The sequence below is a fragment of the Chiloscyllium plagiosum genome, unplaced genomic scaffold (assembly GCF_037043375.1).
Source record: "Chiloscyllium plagiosum isolate Xiang-an unplaced genomic scaffold, Cpla_swu_hap1 HiC_scaffold_12, whole genome shotgun sequence".
Lineage (NCBI taxonomy): Eukaryota > Metazoa > Chordata > Chondrichthyes > Orectolobiformes > Hemiscylliidae > Chiloscyllium > Chiloscyllium plagiosum.
In genome coordinates, this window is record NW_028270150.1 from 31752507 (window position 1) to 31771710 (window position 19204).

Sequence of the window (19204 nt, forward strand, 5' to 3'; positions counted from 1 at the left end):
ATTATCAAGTATCGCATAGAGGAAATTGAATCCTTAAATAGGTAAGTGTTTTAAAAAACACTAAAATAAAGCATATGCTATGGTCTTTAGACGACATTAAATATTGCAATATTATTGGATAGCATGGAAGATTTATTGAAGGTTTGGTCTTTCATGCTAATTAGGATAAAGACTAAACAAAAAAATGAAATTGGAAATCATAATAGAGAATTTTAAAAAGGGGTGCTAAAGGTAAAATCAGTGAAAGTAAGAAAATTGCCACAGAAATTGAACAGGCTGGATCTGTGAATCACTACAAAGTCTGTACTTAGATCTCCAGAATAATGACTCAAGTTCAAAGGATAATATCATTGAATAACATTATTTCATTTGAGATGCATCAGTTTGAGCATCGCTGTTGGTGACAGTTTCATAATATTGTAACAAAGCAAAGCTCATAATAGCCCCATGGATCAAATATTTCTTTTCATGAGAAGTGTCAAGACAAATGCCACAATTAGATAAGTTTAATGGAACTGGCTTTTAGTGTTAAGCCAAACAAGGTTCTTTTCCTGTAACCTTTCAAGAAATTCGGTAAGAAGCAGTATTTCTAATATTGGTCCGCAACATTGATATAAATTTTAACTGGGGAAAATGCAATTATATTAAAGTACTCCACTAAAATTCACTAAGAATTCAGCAGTTTTTTACACTGATTTCACATGGCTCCAATATGTTTCAATATTTTACAATAATGAACTCTATTGAGGCTAATATGGCATAAATTAAAGTGAATAAGATATTCAATCACTTCTGGATTTTCCTTCCAATGTATCAGGGTCTTGCAAATTTGAGCACAAAAGACAAATGGAAAACAAAAACAGGAGATAAGAAAATATAATCACCTTTCCATTCATGATCCTGTTTCTTTAGTGCAGGAAGACAAATTGGTTTGATAACACTCTCATACATGTTCTTATCGAGTAGGCCTCGAACCTCCAGCAGCTGTAGCATAATACTGGTGAAGAGGTATGAAAGGTCCCCTGTCAAACCATCTCCATCTATTTCACTGGTGACTCTACTATAAAACCGAAGAAGATGATGTCGTAAAGCACTGTCCTTTAGAAGTTCTTCAGCTATTGCACTGCAGGACAGGATATTTCTCTGAAGCCATCTTAGTACAGAGAAACACTGAGATTCACTCATTGGACTTTCAATTCCTGACTCGATAACCCATTTTGCTATCACACGTGTGGTTGCTCCAACAGCACTGTCTACTTTATCTTGGTTCTTTTGGAAACCTAATGTTTCACTTTGGAAGACTGCAGCCCAATGTGTGAATATTGACCTCAAATATACTTTACAGTCCTCAAGACAAGTCTCTTCCACCACATTCTCCATATTGTCTTGTGCGTCACCTCTCTTCCTTCTACTGTGCTGAGATCCTCTCCAACCATGTCCTTTAGGTTTGTTCTTCTCTTTGTTAATTTCTGAAAAAGATTAATACATAGTGGAATCAATAACAGAATGTGAGGGTACTCATTTTTACAGTTAGGAAAAGCTTTCCATTTAGAAGAATTAATTATAGATTCTATTAATATAAAATTAGTAGTCATCCAAACAGGTTAATGGCTTTTATCTCTTCTCAACAGTTTAAACTATAGTACAGTCTAAAGAGCCACTAACTTCTCTTCCTGCAAAATACTCCTTTAATGTCAAGTAGATAGTACATTTGCTCAGAGGATGTGGGCATCATTGGCTGGCCAATATTTATTGCTCACCCCTAGCTGCCCTTGAGAAGGTGGTGGTGACTTTTTCATAACACTGCAAAACATATGTTGACCCACAATGTACTTTGGAAGGGAATTCTAGAATTTTGACCCAGCGACAGGTCAGGTGAGTGGCTTGGAGGGGAACTTGCAGGTGATAGTGGAGTTTCCATGTATCTGCTGCTGTTGTCCTTCCAGATGGAAGTGGTCATGGACTTGGAAGGTGCTGTCTAAGAATCTTTGGTGAATTTCTGCATTGCATCTTGTAGATAGTACACACTGCTGCTACTGACCATTAGTGCTGGAGGATATGGAAGTGGTGCCAACCAAGCCAGCTGCTTTGTTCTAGATGGCATCAAGCTTCTTGAATGTTGTTTGAGCTGCACCCATTTACAGTAGTGGGCAATTGGGGAATATTCCACCACACTCCTGACTTGTGATTTGTAGATGGTGGACAGGCTTTGGGGAGTCAGGAGTTAAGTTATTCACTGCAGTATTACTAGCCTATGAACTGCTCTTCCAGCCAGTGTGTTTATGTGGCGAGTCCACATTAGGTTTCTGGTCAATAGTAACCCTCAGAATGTTGATAATGGGGGAAATTGTCAAGGGCGGTGATTAGATTGAATCATTGTCTGGCATTTGTGTGGCATTAATGTTACTTGTCACCTGTCAGCCCAAGCCAGGTCTTGCAGCCTTTGGACTTGGACTGCTTCAGTATGTGAGGAGTTGGGAATGGTGCTGAACATTGTTTAATAATCATTGGTAAACATCCCCACTTCTGGCTTTGTGATGAAGCAGGTGAAGATGGTGGATCTAGGACACAACCCTGAAGAACTCCTGCAGAGATGTCCTGGAGCTGAGACGACTGACATCCAACAACCAAAACATCTTCCTATGTGCCAGGTATGACTCCAATCAGCAGAGAGTTTGCCCCCTAATAGCCATTGATTCTAGTTTTGCTAGGGGTCCTTGATACCACACTCAGTCGAATCTGGCCTCGATGTCAAGGGCTTACACTCTCACCTCACTTCTGGAATTCAGCACTTTTGTCCATGTTTGAACCAAAGCTGTAATGAGGTCAGGAGCTGAGTGGCTCTGGCAAAACCCAAACTTGGTGTCACTGAGCAGGTTATTGCTGAGCAGATGCTGCTTGGTAGCACTGTTGATGACACCTCCCATCACTTTACTGATGACCAAGAGCAGACTGATGGGGCGGTAGTTGGTCGAGTTGGATTTGCCCTGCTTTTTGTGTACAGGACATACCCGGGTAATTTTCCGTATTGTCTGGTAGATGCTAGTATTGTAATTGTATTGGAAGAACTTGGCTAGGGGAGCAGCAAATTGTGGAGCATTACTATTAATGGGATATTGTCAGGGCCTGTAGCTTTTGCAGTATCACGTGAAGTGAATCGAATTGGCTGAGACTGGTGTCTGTAATGCAAGGGAACACTGGAGGAGGCCAAGATGAGTCATCCACTCGGCATTTTTGGCTGAAGATTTCTACAAATGCTTCAGCCTTATCTTTTGTATTGGGCTCTTCCATTATTGAGGATAGGGATATTTGCGGAGCCTCCTCCTCCAGTGAGTTGTTTAATTGTCCACCAATCACAACTGCATGTGGCATGATTGCAGAACTCAGATCTGCTCTGTTGGTTGTGGGATTGCTTAGCTCTGTCTATTACTTGCTGTTTATGCTGTCAGGCACAAGAGTAGTCCTGCTTGATAGCTTCACCAGGTTGACACATCTTTAGGTTCTGCCTGGTGCTGTTTCTGGCATGCCCTCCTGCACTCACTATTGAACCTGGGTTGATCCCATCACTCTTACTGATGCTGTCACAGACAGATGCATCTGCAGCCAGTAGATTGGTAATGATAAGGTCAAGTATGTTTTTCCTTCTTGTTAGTTCCTTCATCGTCTGCCACAGACACAGACTAGTAGCTATGTCCTTTAGGACCCGACCAGCTCGATCAGTTGTTCTGCTGGCAAACCATATATTTGGATCCCCAGAAAATTGTCCGAGTTTCTAGATTAATAGTTTAGTGATTATTCCACTAGGTCATTGCCTCCCAGAGGCAAATTCTGGCCAAAAACTACTTGCATATGATAGTAACACTAAATAAGTAATGTTGGTACTATTTGCCAGATGTTGTTTATAACTAGCTATATCTGGTGTGTGTTTAAGTTATACCATAGTTAGAAAAAAATAGTTTCTGGTAGATTAGTGATAAACCTCTTACAAGAGCAAATCCAAGGACTTTTATTGGAAAATGTAATTTTTCAGTTCTCTCATGTAGAGGTCAACCCTAGGGATCAAAACCCCCAATAAGTGGGGTTGAATTACAATTAGAAAGGAACAGTAAAACCAAACAAATATTTCACAATAACAAGAATGAGAGTAAGAAATACATCCTAATTGTCATCAAAGTTTCAAAGCGGCAATGACAATGATGGGTTAAAACTGAGATTATAAATATCAATATATTTTCTTCCAAAATGGGTGAGAATATTGTCTGGCACTTTGCAGAGTGCAAGAGTAGAAGCTGAACTGAGTGATGTATGATTCAAAACTGTTGCAATTGGATGCTATTTTTATAAAATGCAAGTACAGGCTAGGCTTTTCTTGAGCAGAGAAATTAGATTGAAAAGTTTATTTAACAGATTTCACATACATCTTATCATGGGTTAAAAATGATTTAAACGATTTTTGCAATTCCTCAGCTTCCTAGCCACTAGAGTTCGCCTTGTCTATTCCACATGGCCAAATTAAGCATGCACATCAACGCCACAAAACAACTACCCGTGTAAAGTTTGACCCCATGATTTGTGACGTAAAAAGTTGCTCTCATAAAACTTGATTTTGTGTTCATATACAATATGCTATAGCTGATTATAAAAAAAACTATTTACATAAAAATGCTCACTGCGACCACACAAGCAGTTATAATAAAACAGAAATCAGAAAAGTACTGAAAGTAAATAATAACAAATATGAGAAGAAATTTCCTTTAGCAATATATCATTTCGCAAAACATTGACTCTAGCTGTCTTAGTTGCAACATGGTCTCTATTGTTTGTGTGCCAAAGAAAAATTACCATCCCATTATAACCTTTGGAATGATAAAATCTTGCAAAATTTAAACAAGAGAAGATAAAAATGGTTTGTTCTTTCATTAGGGACAAAAGATTTTTATGACTTCTCCTGGTCTACTTCTTTAAATATCAGCAGCTGTGTCAACAGATGAGCTGTCAGTAGATCAACCTACAAATCTATGCTTTACAAATAATGTAAGTAACCTATTTAAATTAACTCATTCCAGCTAATTTAGGAACTTTTTAAATTGCATTTGACTCTTCCACTAATTGGAGCAGAGCAAGGAATTATATGCAACAAACATCACGTAGATTTGTGGAGGAAAAGACTAAACACTTGGGTTCAATGACTTTCCATCAGAACCAATGAAGGATCATTGAACTCATAAATGGGGACTAAATTCCCCAGACCGTGGAGGCAGCTTTGGAGGTTTGGACTGGGGCAGGGGGATTCAGGCAGTGGAGACGGATTGGCTAAAATATCACTTGCCCAGCATCTGACACGCACTGGTCTGCTTTGTGTGTTTTTGCCAGAGATGGGCATATTTTGGGGACAGCAATTGATCTGACAGTGAAGGGAGTCCAGTCAAGATCATTAAGGAGTTAATTGGTGCCTGTTCCTGCAGCAATTTTGCAGGCACTGCACTGGCCCCCAATCTGTGTGTCTGTATCCCAGCAACCAAGAGATGGCTGCACTGTGGGAGGCTGAAGCTGCTTTGCAGTTCAAGGAGTTCTGGGGGAGATTTTTTCTCTTGACGGTTATGAAACTGACAATGGAGCATTGGAGGCTGAGGGGTGACATTATAGAGATTTATAAAATCATGAGTCTTTCCCTGGGGTTGGGGAGTCCAGAACTAGACAGCAAAGGTTTAGGATGAGAGGGGAAAGATATAAAAGAGACCTAAGGGGCAACCTTTCCACACAGAGGGTAGTAATTGTATGGAATGAGCTGCCAGACGAAGTGGTGGACGCTAGTACATTTGCAACATTTAAAAGGCATTTGGATGGGTGTATGAATAGTAAGAGTTTGGAGGGATATGGGCCAGGTGCTGGCAGGTGGGACTAGATTGGGTTGGGATATCTGGTCAGCATGGACGAGTTGGGTTTGTTTCCGTGCTGTACATCTCGATGACTCTATCACAGTATTCCTCTCTCCCTTACAGATGGCAGCTCCATTGTTTCCCTGTCATTTGGCCCTCAGCATTTCTCCTATTGACCCCATAATAAGGGCTGCCAGTTTCCTGTGCCGTGGCCACACTGTCTGTAACTCCCTCTTCAGGTATAGGCTTGCTTTTCTTAGAGGGTCTGTGATCAATGGAAGTGGCCTGGTAATTGTGCTACTGCAATGAGCAGACTTGATACGTGGAAATGGCTCCATCTCCCAGTTATTTACGACGTTGGTAAACTTCAACTGATCAACACTGTTTTACTCTCCCTAAATACTGCATGGCCAGTGGAGTATTTTCAGCATCAAATACACACCTTTACAGTCAGTTTTTCTAGATGTGATGATTGTGTTCTTGTGCAACCTCACGTTATATAAAAGTCAAGCTTTAGAAACAGTGCTTAAAGTTTTGGCATTGTAATCACGTGACAGCAAACACATGTTTTTAGAAGTTCACGCTTTAGAAACTGTGTCCGCAGTGCGTCAATCGCTTTACAGTAAATTTGCGTTGATGAAACGCGCATTATAACAGAACAACCTGTACTTATAAGGAAGCTATAACACATGGAGCTTTTTACATCCAAGTAATTTAAATACAATGCCTGCCCTCTTGATAAGCAGCAAACTTCTAAACCCGATCTTGATGGAGACCTCAAAACGCAATTTATTCAAAGCTGCTAGTTAAATGACTATTAATATTTCAATATTAAAATCGATTGGTTGAAAACAAAGCTAAAATAGAAGACTTACGTAATAATTCCTTAAGTTCATATTTATGGGCCAAAGTTTGCAAGTCCTCTTGTATATGGAACTCCCTCCCCACAATACTCCACTTATATAACAATAACAAGGCCTCGGTGTGGGACAGAGCTCTTTCGTTTATGGTAATCCAGCCCATTTCTTTGTAGCTATTGAAGGCACCAGAACGATGATGCAAAACTGAACTTAATATCTGTAAAAATTCTGCAAATGTTTTGGTGTCAATATTTATCCTGTGAAAATAAAAGAAATAATTTTAGGGAATCATTTTAATCATAACATTGTCTCAATTTAAAATAATACCAAATGGAGATGAAACAATTCCCTTCAGATTTTCCAACCATTTTGTGAGGTTCTTAAGGTGTTTGATCATGATGTCACTGGCTAGACTTGCTCGAATACAACACTATGGACACGAACCAGTGTTCTAATTAAACACAGCCCACAATGCCATTCTTTAACATATAATTCACATGTCAGCATGGCTCAACTGGATCGATTCGGCACTATGGAGGAGAATCATAGCGCAGCTTCAGCAAATAACGTGGACTTATATGTAGTACTGAAAGCATTTACTACAGTTGAAGATCGCATACTTCAGATCTGAGGTTAGACCAAGTTTCCATTCAGATGATCCTATGACATTATTCAAAGAACAGGGAAATTCCTCTGCTGTGCTAAATTAAATCCAACCCTCATTCAATGTCACCTTAAATGGATACACTGTTCATTCAGTTCATGCTTGTTTGTGTCACGGAAGTGTTTTGAAGAGTTTAGACATTCAAGATGCTGAGTGGATGCACACATTACATCAGTAAAAATAAATTCCCTACAGAATTTCATTAAGTAATGTACATTTCTTACCAAATGTGTTGTATTAGAACAGTCATAACATACAGAAAATCATGTATGAGCAAAAGTGGCAGAAACTTCTGAGTCTTTTCTTTGTTTCCTAGGTTAGTGAACCACAACGTGTGTAGCAGCGAAATTAAATTAGACACCAATTTGTTCTCTAAAACCCTGGAAAAGATACAAATCAGTTCTAAGTATACACAACAGATAATTAACTATAACGTATTCTTGACAAATTTAGATAATTCTTTCAAAACAATATAAAAAGCAACATAAAATAATGAATGTGCAAGATATCACAGGATATATGTATACTTTCTTTCAAAATGCTTTAAAAGGCCCAAAAGTATATTTCAGAAATGTTTTGTGCCTTTGTGGTGGTTTTGCAGTGCAACATAATTATGTTTGACATACGCCTGAATAATAGGTTCACTTTCCCTCACAAATAATAAGTATAAAATTGGAACAAACATCACAGAGCAAGCACGAACAAAATATACAAAATGTTTTTAAAAAAGCATTTTACAACTTGGTAATAAATGAATTCATTTAAATGGATGGCAAATTACTTCATTGAAATAGATGGTAAATATCTTCACAATTAACTTGAAGGAAAGCCAATTGTCGATACCACACAGATGTGAACATACCTTCTTTGTAAGACATGCAATATCCATGTCAGTAAATTGTGGTCTCTGATCAGCTGATATGCTGCTTTTGTGATGTGGGCAGCATGTATTAGTATCTGGATGATCTGTTTCTTTAAATTAAATAGAAAATATTAAAATGCTTCAAAAACTAAAAAACATTTATAAGCAAAATAATATTCAATAACCTACTCTGTGCTAAAGTTTTACCCCTTCTGCAGAGTTGATTTTATTGCTACTTTAGCATGGGTTTCAGAACAGAAACTGCAGCCTACCTCTGCTGTCTCATCACACAATGGGCTGTTAAAAAAGGCTAGGAGAACATGGATGATTTTCTGACGGTCACAAAGCTCATAGCAGTGCTTGTCCTTTAAACCATTTATAAGGAGTTCCAAAATCCAGTCACGTTCAGTCTTGTGCTGAAAAAGAAAATGAAAGATGACATATGAAAAAAAATAGAATCAGGATGCTCTTTTCACCATGGTATAGAAGATGAAATATTCAGCTTATTTCACCTATCGTTGTGCTAACTACCTCAGTGGACTCCCATCCTAAAACTGGAGCCATCTGTAATAAGATTTGGTCAATATTTAATTATTAAAGAAATATAATTAAATCCTCCCCTTCAGATCTCATTTCTTTTAATGGAAGTGTTTGTCACGGCAGGTTTCTTGGGAAATTATATAAGTCAAGATATATATGTGAAAACCTAGATAATGAATTTTACCAGATGAATTCTGTCCCTGTTGAGCTCAATCGTCTTTACATCCCAAAGACCATATCTACAGTGTCATTCCAGATGCATTGTGAGCAGAAATTAGAACACTGTGCAAGATATTTCTTTTTTTAAACTAGGACTTGCTCTCTCTCTCTCACACACACCACTAAGACAGGCTAACCCAACGCGTATACCTGAGTACTAAAGCACACAATGCCTTTATAATCACTGAAAAAAGTTAATTTTTCTGACTATTGTCATATATATCTATATAGATCTTTTATCACCGAGTAAACAGGAGACTATAGTAAAAAAGGGAAACAATTTTACCTCCATATCAAAACTGTAAAAAAGCTTGAAAAACCCAGGCACTTTTTTCAAGTCCAAATATTGATGTGCCAATAGGAAATGATTAATCTTCATATACATGTGTTCCTCTACAGGTATGAAGGAAAAACAAATTTTACAAATTAATTTTAACAAAAAAATACATACTTAATATTTTGAGATTAGCTTTTAAACATAACTGTGTATACAATAATACTTGATCACAGATTTGAGTTTGTCATTGAAAAGCAAAAATTATCAGTCTTTGGTCAATAACCCATCCAAAGCCTTGGATGGAAAACTGTATTTTTGTTTGACATTAAAAATCTAATTTTTCCATTCTTGCCAGATTTTTCCAGCTGACCCACCATTGCCCACATTATTCAGGGCCTGGGAAAGCTCTTTCCAGTTATTTACCGGATATACTCCCTGATGATAGTATCTTGCTATAACTCCAAATGCATGCCAAAATACTAATTTGGCGGTGCCGGTGTTGGACTGGGGTGGACAAAGTTAAAAATCACACAACACCAGGTTATAGTCCAACAGGTTTGGATGTAGGTTTGCTCGCTGAGCTGGAAGTTCATTTCCAGATGTTTCATCACTCTACGAGGTAACATCTTCAGTAGACCTCCGGGCGAAGCACTATTGATATTCTATTTATATGTTTGGGTTTCTTTGGGTTGTTGATGTCATTTCCTGTGACGACATTTTCCCTGTGGTGATGCCATTTCCTGTTCTTTTTCTCAGGGGGTGGTAGATGGGGGTCTAACTCGATGTGGAGAAAGTGAGGTCTGCAGATGCTGGAGATCAGGGCTGAAAATGTGTTGCTGGAAAAGCGCAGCAGGTCAGGCAGCATCCAGGGAACAGGAGAATCGACGTTTCGGGCATAAGCCCTTCTCCTGAAGAAGGGCTTATGCCCGAAACGTCGATTCTCCTGTTCCCTGGATGCTGCCTGACCTGCTGTGCTTTTCCAGCAACACATTTTCAGTCTAACTCGATGTGTTTGTTGATAGTTAGGTCAGACTGATTCTAATTCTAAAGAAACGGAAATATAGAAGTAGAATCAGTCTGACCTAACATTGGGACACAGACAGACTTTAACTTCACACCTTCAATGCATTATCTGAGCTGAGATGGCACCTATTGTTAAAAGCTATCTTGAGAATGTAACTTTAAAAACGTTCTGGGATTTACATATGAAGGAACCGAAACTAACACGGTCATTCTAAAAGATGAAAGACTTAAGCTAAATTTGTTTAACATTACATACCATGACACTGCAATCCTGTTGCTACAAATTCTGTGTTTTATAATTCTGCTCCATAACCACCTGATGAGGAAGCATCGCTTCGAAAGTTAATGCTTCCAAATAAACCTGTTCGACTATAACCTGGTATTGTGTGATTTTTAACTAAGTCAAAGTACATATTTGCTCAAATGTCTGATGTTTATTATGATATTCATTGTATCATATACATCATTTTTAATTTCATCTGGTTAGAAATTTATGTTTTAAATATGGATTTTTTAAAATCAAAGCAAAGTATAACAGATGCTGGCAACAGGAAATCAAAACAGAAAGTGCTGGAGAAACGCAGCAGTCCTGGCAGTATCTGTGGAGAAAGAAACAAAGTTAACATTACAAATCTGATAAGAGTCATAGAGATGTATAGAATGGAAACAGACCATTGGGTCCAACTTGTCCATGCCGACCAGACACTCTCAATAAATCTAGCCAAGTTTTCCAGCATTTGGTCCATATCCATCAAACCCTTCCTATTTATATTCCATCCAGATGCCTTTTAAATGTTATAATTGTATCAGCCTCCATCACTTCCTCTGGCACCTCATTCCATACATGCACCACCCTCTGAATAGGCTGCCCTTTAGATCCCTTTCAAACCTTTCCTGTCTCACTTTAAATCCATGCCCTCTAGTTTTGGACTCCCCTACCCTGGGGAAAAGACCTTGACTATTCACCCTATCAATGCTCCTCATGATTTTACAAACTTCTATAATGTCACCCAGCAGCCTACAACGCTCCAGGAGAAATAGCCTCAGCCTATTCAGCCTCTCCCAATAGCTCAAACCCTCCAGCGCTGGCAACATCCTTCTAAATCTTTTCTGAACCCTTTAAAGTTTCACAACATGGGCAGCACGGTGGCTCAGTGGTTAGCACTGCTGCCTTACAGCACCAGGGTCCTAGGTTCGATTCCAGCCTTGGGCGAATGTCTGTGTGGAGTTTGCATGTTCTCCATGTGTCTGCGTGGGTTTTCTCTGGGTGCTCCGGTTTCCTCCCACAGTCCAAAGATGTGCAGGTTAGGTGAATTGGCCATGCTAAATTGCCCATAGTGTTAGGTGCATTAGTCAGAGAGAAGTGGGTCTGGGTGGGATACTCTTCAGAGGGTCGGTGTGGACTTGTTGGGCCAAAGGGCCTGTTTCCACACTATAGGTAATCTAATCTTTCTTATAGCAGAGAGACCAGAATTGCATGCAGTATTCCAAAAGTGACCTAATCAATGTCTCGTATAGCCCAACATGATCTCTCAACTCCTACACTACACTTAATGCACTGACCAATAAAGCCAAACATCTCAAATATTTTCTTCGCTATCCTATTTACCTGTGCCTCCACTTTCAAGAACTATGAACAAAGGGTTCTTTGTTCAGCAATACTCCCCTAGACCTTATCATTAAGTGTCCAAGTCCTGCCCTGATTTGCACTACCAAAATGTAGCACCTCACATTTGTCTAGATTAAACTCCATCTGCCACTCCTCAGCTCACTGGATCAGGGTCCTGTTTTATTCTGAGGTAACTTTCTTTGCTATCCACCATACCACCAATTTTGGTGTCATCTGCAAACGTACGAACCATACCTCCTACGTGATGTGTCTGCTTGAGAACCCAGAATTTTTAAAAGAGGTTTAATCCACTGTTATATAAAAGACCCAAAGATCCTCTAACTTCAGATGCTGGTTTTTTTAGATAATCAGGATGGAAGGAAGGGAAGATTTTACTTGACTTTGTTTTTACTGTACAATATTTAGCAACAGATGTATGCCACATTATCATTGCTGTGATTTGTTCCAGTTCTCACATGGTCTGATGGACTTTTACCTGGAGCCATAAATCTTGGTTTGCTTCAATGAACATATCTCGACCATTAATTGTTGATGTTTCCACTTATCCTAATTGCCATAATATATTCCACTTAACTAAAGACTTCTATAAATAATAATGATCTTATTTCTTTGTCTGGAACTTAGCAGATTTTCAATTATCAAGATCATAAAATTAATTCTCTAAATCATTAGAGGTACATGGTAATCACCATACAGATGAGTCAAAATTTAAACTTTGATTAAATTATCAACAAGCCACTTCATATAAAATGGTATTCGGTAACAAACAAATAAAACAGAATCATAGGTGACTGAAAGTCATAGATAATTTACAGATACTGTTTATTAAAGTGACATCAAGGATGAGGGACGTCAGTTACATGAATAGATTAGCGAAGCTGTGATTTTCATTACAAGCAGAGGGTTAAGGCAATATTTGGTACAACTCAGAGTCATAGAGATGTACAGCATGGAACTTGTCCATGTTCGGTCCAACTTGTCCGTACTGACCAGATATCCCAACCCAATCTAGTTCTACCTGCCAGCACCCTGCCTATATCCCTCTCAACCCTTCCTATTCACATACCCATCCAAATGCCTTTTAAATGTTGCAATTGTACCAGCCTCCACCACTTCCTCTGGCAGCTCATTCCATACATGCACCATCCTCTGTGAATATGTTGCCCCTTAGGTCTCTTCTGTATCTTTTCCCTTCTCATCCTAAACCTATGCTCTCTAGTTCTGGACTCGCCCACCCTGGGGAAGAGACTTTGACTATTTATCCTATCCATGCCCCTCCTGATTTTATAAACCTCTATAAGGTCACCCCTTGGCCTCTGATGTCCAGTGAAAGCAGCCCGAGCCTATTCAATCTCTCCCTATAGCTCAAATTCTCCAAACCTAGCAACATCTTTGTAAATCTTTTCTGAACCCTTTCAAGCTTCACAACATCATTCCGATAGCTGTGCAAAGCTTTTGCGGGGTTTTGATAGGGTGTAGAGTTAGAAACTGGTTCAATATAAGGAAGACTAGTAATCAGAGAACACAATATAGAGGTAATTAATGAAAGAAATGGGTGGACAGGAGATTTTTTTTTCCGGAGCAATAAGTTATCAGGGTCTGGAACATATCGTTTGATGAGAATGGTGGAAGCAGATTTGATAACAATTTTGAAAAGGGAATTGATAAATACCTGAAGTGGGGCCTATAGGGAAAGAGTGGGGAAAGGGACTAAATTGAACAAGTCCCTCAAAGATACAAAGGTATATTTCACAGGTACAATGGTGTGAGTGACATCCTCCTGTGCTGTATGATTCTATGATGCTAGCAAATTCCTTAAACTTATATTACCACCGCAGAATTAGTTTAACACAAGTTTGAATTGGAGTGGTTCAAATAAACTTATTGACTATAAATACCCCTGTCTAAAGTGGAAGAAATTTGGGATAACATGTTTACTGGGTATATTTATTGGGTATACTCCCTGGTGATAGAATCTTGCTATAATATAAATGCATGTCAAAGTACATATTTGCACAAATGACTGATGTTTGTTATATAATATTAATTGAATGGAAGAAGGTAGCTTGAATATAGATGCTGTTGAGATGAAATGTACGTACAGACATAAAGAAAAAAAAGAATAGTCCACCTCATTGAAAGCACAGAAAGGTCACATGAGAATTCATAATGTTCAAACAATGTTGATGCTTGATTATTCACCTACACTATTATTTCATTATCTTCAAGGCCAGGAAATTGCTTGAGGTATCTGTGGGAATTTATTTCCAGTAGAAGGGTAAAAAAATGAGAGTTTTGACAGTGTAAATGAAACATGATCTGTTAATGGATGGGGTTTGGTCTGTATTTTATTGTCCCATGATCTTCTAAAATCTTTTACCAGTAGACAATGGAACAATAAATATTGCCATAGACATGATTTGAAAATTAATTGTGTTTAATGGTGTGCAGGCTGAAGGCATTAACAGCAATCACTTAAGCTCCTATAAATAAACACACACTAAAAATTGTAGCTGTTGGTTTAGGAGGTCAATGTTGCAGTGTATAACACCAAATAAATATAAAATTGTGCAAAGATTCGCTCCTGTTGTATTCTTCACTAACCAGCTTTCTGGAGTAGAGAAATATATATTATACATTACAGTACATGGTGACCTCACCAGAGACTGACCTGTCTACTGAATTTAATCACTGTAGACAACAAAGTAAATACACTATTGAATGTGTTATTACATTGTGAATGAAAACAAATCGGTTTCCTTCAGGCAATGGGCTTTGTTCCAACATCTGCCAACCATATTTCAGGAAAAATGGTCTTTAAATCACATGACATCTCTTTCAGCCACTGACAATGAGATTTCTGATTCTGTTTCCATAAATCAGATTGTCACCGCGATCCTAATTGTTCATAAGATCGAAAACAAATTTAGTATTTGATGATCTTTTAATAGTTCCTCTTGTGTGAAATATTATTCAGCATGTTACCTAGCTGCCACAGAAGCCTGTAAAAGCCTCATTTAATTTGAATGTGAGGGCTCTTGACAGTGCCAGCACAAAACTTGGGACCTCACACAACACAATTCATTCCAACGGTCAGCAAACTGCTGTCAGTCAAATCCTCTCCTCTTCATAAAACCTCACCATACCATTCACTTAAAGGCCACTGACCTAAACGGCAGATGCAACAAAGTGGAGGTCAAGACATCAAGCAGCTCAAATAAAGTGTTTCATCCATCAAAACAAACATTAACATAATTCCAAAAAGATGGCTACACCCAATCAAGTGAATCCCGTTGTGCAGCTAATGTCTTTTCCATCTGTTTCCTATTACTCTCACAATCTCTGTGGTTGTGGCTTCAGCTAAAGGAATCATGCTAATCATTCCCCTGCTTTGACAGATGAGATAACTGTGCTGGACATATTTATGGTGGAATCTGGGGTAAAAGGTAGAGTCATCATAGTCATTACAGAGACACATGGTGGTGGTTTAGCTGAGGGTCGCTATGCCTCAGGTGAGGAGAAAGGTTGAAAAGGAGAGTCACTCATGATAACCTCAGCTGGTGTGTGAGTTAAGCCTACACTGCTGGTAACACTCTGCCTTGCAAACTGAGCTAAATATATAAGCTTTTTGCCTTATACTCATCAGAACAGACAAAAGAATGTCAAATCTCAAAGTACACTGCATGAGAATCAGAGAGTTCATTTGGTTGACAAATGGACTTTTGATTGGTTCAGGCATTGGCATGAAGGATACACCAGGAAATTATGATTCCAAAGTCTCCATTTAAATTTCAAAAATGCAAATCAATTGATTGGTCAAAGCATGCTATCAGAATGCACAAGAAGATAATCTACCCAAGCTTTAGTTTAGCTAAGAAGCTGCAAAGTCTGGACAAACACTTTTTGCCTACAGAGGATGAGGACATGTAATTTCTAGCAAGAAAATGTGAAATCCTTGTCAGCCTGATTGATAATCTTAAATTGGTAGCTAACATAATTCCCAGCACATTCAGGATGGTTCAGTAAGTCCTGCTGAATCATGGAATGGCCTCTAATGTTGGATTCTATGCCCTGAGTTTTGCAAACACAGTCTGGCTGAGCATGGTCAGAACTCCATATGTCCACAACAGCCTAAGGGATGCACTATTTATTACTATCTTCCAGTTGCGGATGTGTGCAAGATGAAAGGCTTTAACAGCATGTGTCTTTTTCACCAATACTCAAATTCTACGCTACCAAGTACCTAGTTAGTACTGAGGAGGAGAAAAGGTTTAACCTTTGTATATAACCAAATCATAGCATTTTAGTTATTCATAACATTAAATCAATGTGGATCAGATGACCATTAAATGCTAATTTGCAATGCAATATCTAATGCTACCATCAGGGTTCTGGGTCACATCCACCTTTCTACAGCCGATGCATAACATCAGTGCCACCCTATTGATCTCCAGGGCAAATGTTGTCAAGATGGGTTACAGGTGCTGGTCCATCCACCCCATTTTCTGCCTTCCTCTGGAGTAATGTATCCTCCCCATTTTTTGCCTTCCTCTGGAGTAATGTATTCTCTTTTCCAATTAAAAAAACAGCAAGATTTGACTATGAGAAGTGGATTGAGTATTGAGGATATATGACAATTTTTGGGGAAGATGAATGAGAGGTGGCAATGGGATGAGGAAGAGCATGAACATTGGGAATTGCGTTGGAGATTGGAGGCAGTAACTGGACAGAAGTGAATGCATAGAACTGCAAGGTGTGTTGATCAGCAGAATGCGATTCATAAATTCAGGCAATGACACTCATCTTTTCTAACCTCACTAAGTCATCCTAATACTCTATGCCAGTCGTGGACACCACATTCCTGCTGTAGATAGCCCTACAAACTCCATCCATGCCAGTTTTCGCTTCTGAGTATCCTTAGAAACAGCATGTCCTTTCACAACCTCATCATCACTTGCACAATCTCAAAGGGAGAATCATGAGAATTAGGTTGCAGCACTCCTGCACTTTGCTTTATTTGCCATTACAAGCCTTCAAGATCAAGGTTTTCTGCAGTCATTCATTTCCTTATTGGATTCCCTTTAAAGAGATAGCCTCATGAACAGAACACAGGTTGTCATCAACAGAGAAAATGCTGGAAAATCTCAGCAGGTCTGGCAGCATCTGTAAGGAGAGAAAAGAGCTGATGTTTTGAGTCTAACTGACTCTTTGTCAAAGCTAAAAAAAGGGAGAAATAGGGAGGTATTTATACTAGGCTAAGAGAAGGTGAGTCATGGCTCCAGCAGCAAAGGTAGCAATAAAGAGGTGATAATGACAGTGCAGAGAGAGATTATAGGGAGATTAGGAGCTGTGAGTGACCAAGGCTGAAGCCAGTGCTGTGTGACAAAATATGTGGGGGATGGGGGGATTGGGTGGAGCAGAGGGAAAATGGAAAACAGGGGAGAAGGGTAGCAAAGGGGGGAGAGGAAAGGAAAAAGGTGATGAGAGAGTGGGGAGTGAGAGAGAGACAATTTAAGAAATAAGAGGTATAGAACAGTGAAAAAAATAGGTACATGAATTAAAATTACAGAGCAGAATGAAAACAGAAGGGTCCAGATGGGATAATCATCTGAAGCTGTTGAATTCAATGTTGAGACCGGCAGGCTGTAACGTGCCTAGTCGGAAGATGAGATGCTGTTCCTCCAGTTTGCGTCGAGTTTCAGTGGAACATTGCAGCAGGCCAAGGGCAGACATGTGGGCATGGGAGCAGGATTGTGTGTTGAAGTGGCAAGCCACGGGAAGGTCCGGGACTTGATAATCAGATGATTATCCCATCTTGATCCTCTGTTTTCATTCTGCTCCGTAATTTTATTTCATTTATTTTATTTACCTTTTTTTCCCCACTGTTCTGTACCTCTTATTTCTTGATTGTCTCTCTTTCTCTCGCTCCCCACTCTTACATCATCTTTTTCCTCTCCTCTTCCCCCTTTGCTACCCTTCTCCCCGGTTTTCCATTTTCCCTCTGCTTCACCCATCCCACCCATGCCCCCCATATTTTGTCACATAGCACTGGCTTCAGCCTTGGTCATTCACAGCTCCTAATCTCCCCATAATCTCTCTATGCACGGTCATTATCACCTCTTTATTGCTACCTTTGCTTCTGGAGCCATGACTCACCTTCTCTCAGCCTAGTATAAATACCTCCCTATTTCTTCCTTTTTTTAGCTTTGACAAAGGGTCAGTTAGACTCGAAACGTCAGCTCTTTTCTCTCCTTACAGATGCTGCCAGACCTACTGAGATTAACCAGCATTTTCTCTTCTGGTTTCAGATTCCAACATCCGCAGTAATTTGCTTTTATACAAAGTTAAAAATCACACAACACCAGGTTATAGTCCTACAGACTTAATTGGAAGCACACTAGCTTCAGGAGCGACGTTCCTTCATCAGGTGACAGTGGATGGCTCGATCGTAACACAGAATTTATAGCAAAAATTTACAGTGTGATGTAACTGAAATTATACATTGAAAAATTGATTGTTAAGCATTTCATCTGTTAGAATACAGTGATAGTTTCACTTGTTTCTTGTGTAAATCACAAAACCTTTTTTTAAAAGTTGAATTCTCGGGTTAGCTTTTAACAATGGTGATAGCTAGACAATATGTTGAAGGTGTTGGCCCTGTGTTCTCTGTCTATGCCATGATGCTTAGATTGATTCTAATCTAAAAAGTGAGATAACAGAGTTTTACATAAATTCAAGCACCTCACCAAGACCTTCCCCACAGCTCCACTACTTGCCTTTAAACAACCGCCAAACCTCAAACAGATCATTGTTCGTAGCAAACTGCCTGGCTCTCAGGACAACTCCATATAACCCTCTCACGGTGGACGCTGCAAGACGTGTCAGATTGTGGACATAGATACTACTATTACGCGTGGGAACACCTTCCACCTTGTACATGGCAGGTACTCATGTGACTCAGCCAACATTGTCTATCTTATACGTTGCAGGCAGGGATGCCCAGAGGCATGGTACATTGGGGAAACCGAGCAAAGGCTACGACAACGGATGAATGGGCACCGCACAACAATCAACAGACAGGAGGGTTCCCTCCCAGTTGGGGAACACTTCAGTGGTCCAGGACATTCAGCCTCGGACCTTCGGGTGACCATCCTCCAAGGTGGACTTCGGGACAGGCAGCAGAGAAAAGTGGCCGAGCAGAGGCTGATAGCTAAATTCGGTACCCATAGGGAGGGCCTCAACCGGGACCT

General features: G+C 39.4%; 1 protein-coding gene across 2 annotated transcripts in view; it reads right to left on the bottom strand.

The window, feature by feature from the left end:
• urb1 (URB1 ribosome biogenesis homolog) overlaps window positions 1–19204 on the bottom strand; it is a 127334-nt gene that overhangs the window by 15090 nt on the left and 93040 nt on the right. For both annotated transcript variants that reach the window (XM_043701201.2, XM_043701199.2), the window contains exons 33-38: window positions 9311–9417; window positions 8538–8681; window positions 8266–8375; window positions 7628–7783; window positions 6755–6996; window positions 885–1469 (exon numbers count right to left, since the gene is read on the bottom strand). In XM_043701201.2, the coding sequence (XP_043557136.2) occupies window positions 885–1469; window positions 6755–6996; window positions 7628–7783; window positions 8266–8375; window positions 8538–8681; window positions 9311–9417 (1344 nt within the window). The remainder of the gene's footprint in view (window positions 1–884; window positions 1470–6754; window positions 6997–7627; window positions 7784–8265; window positions 8376–8537; window positions 8682–9310; window positions 9418–19204) is intronic.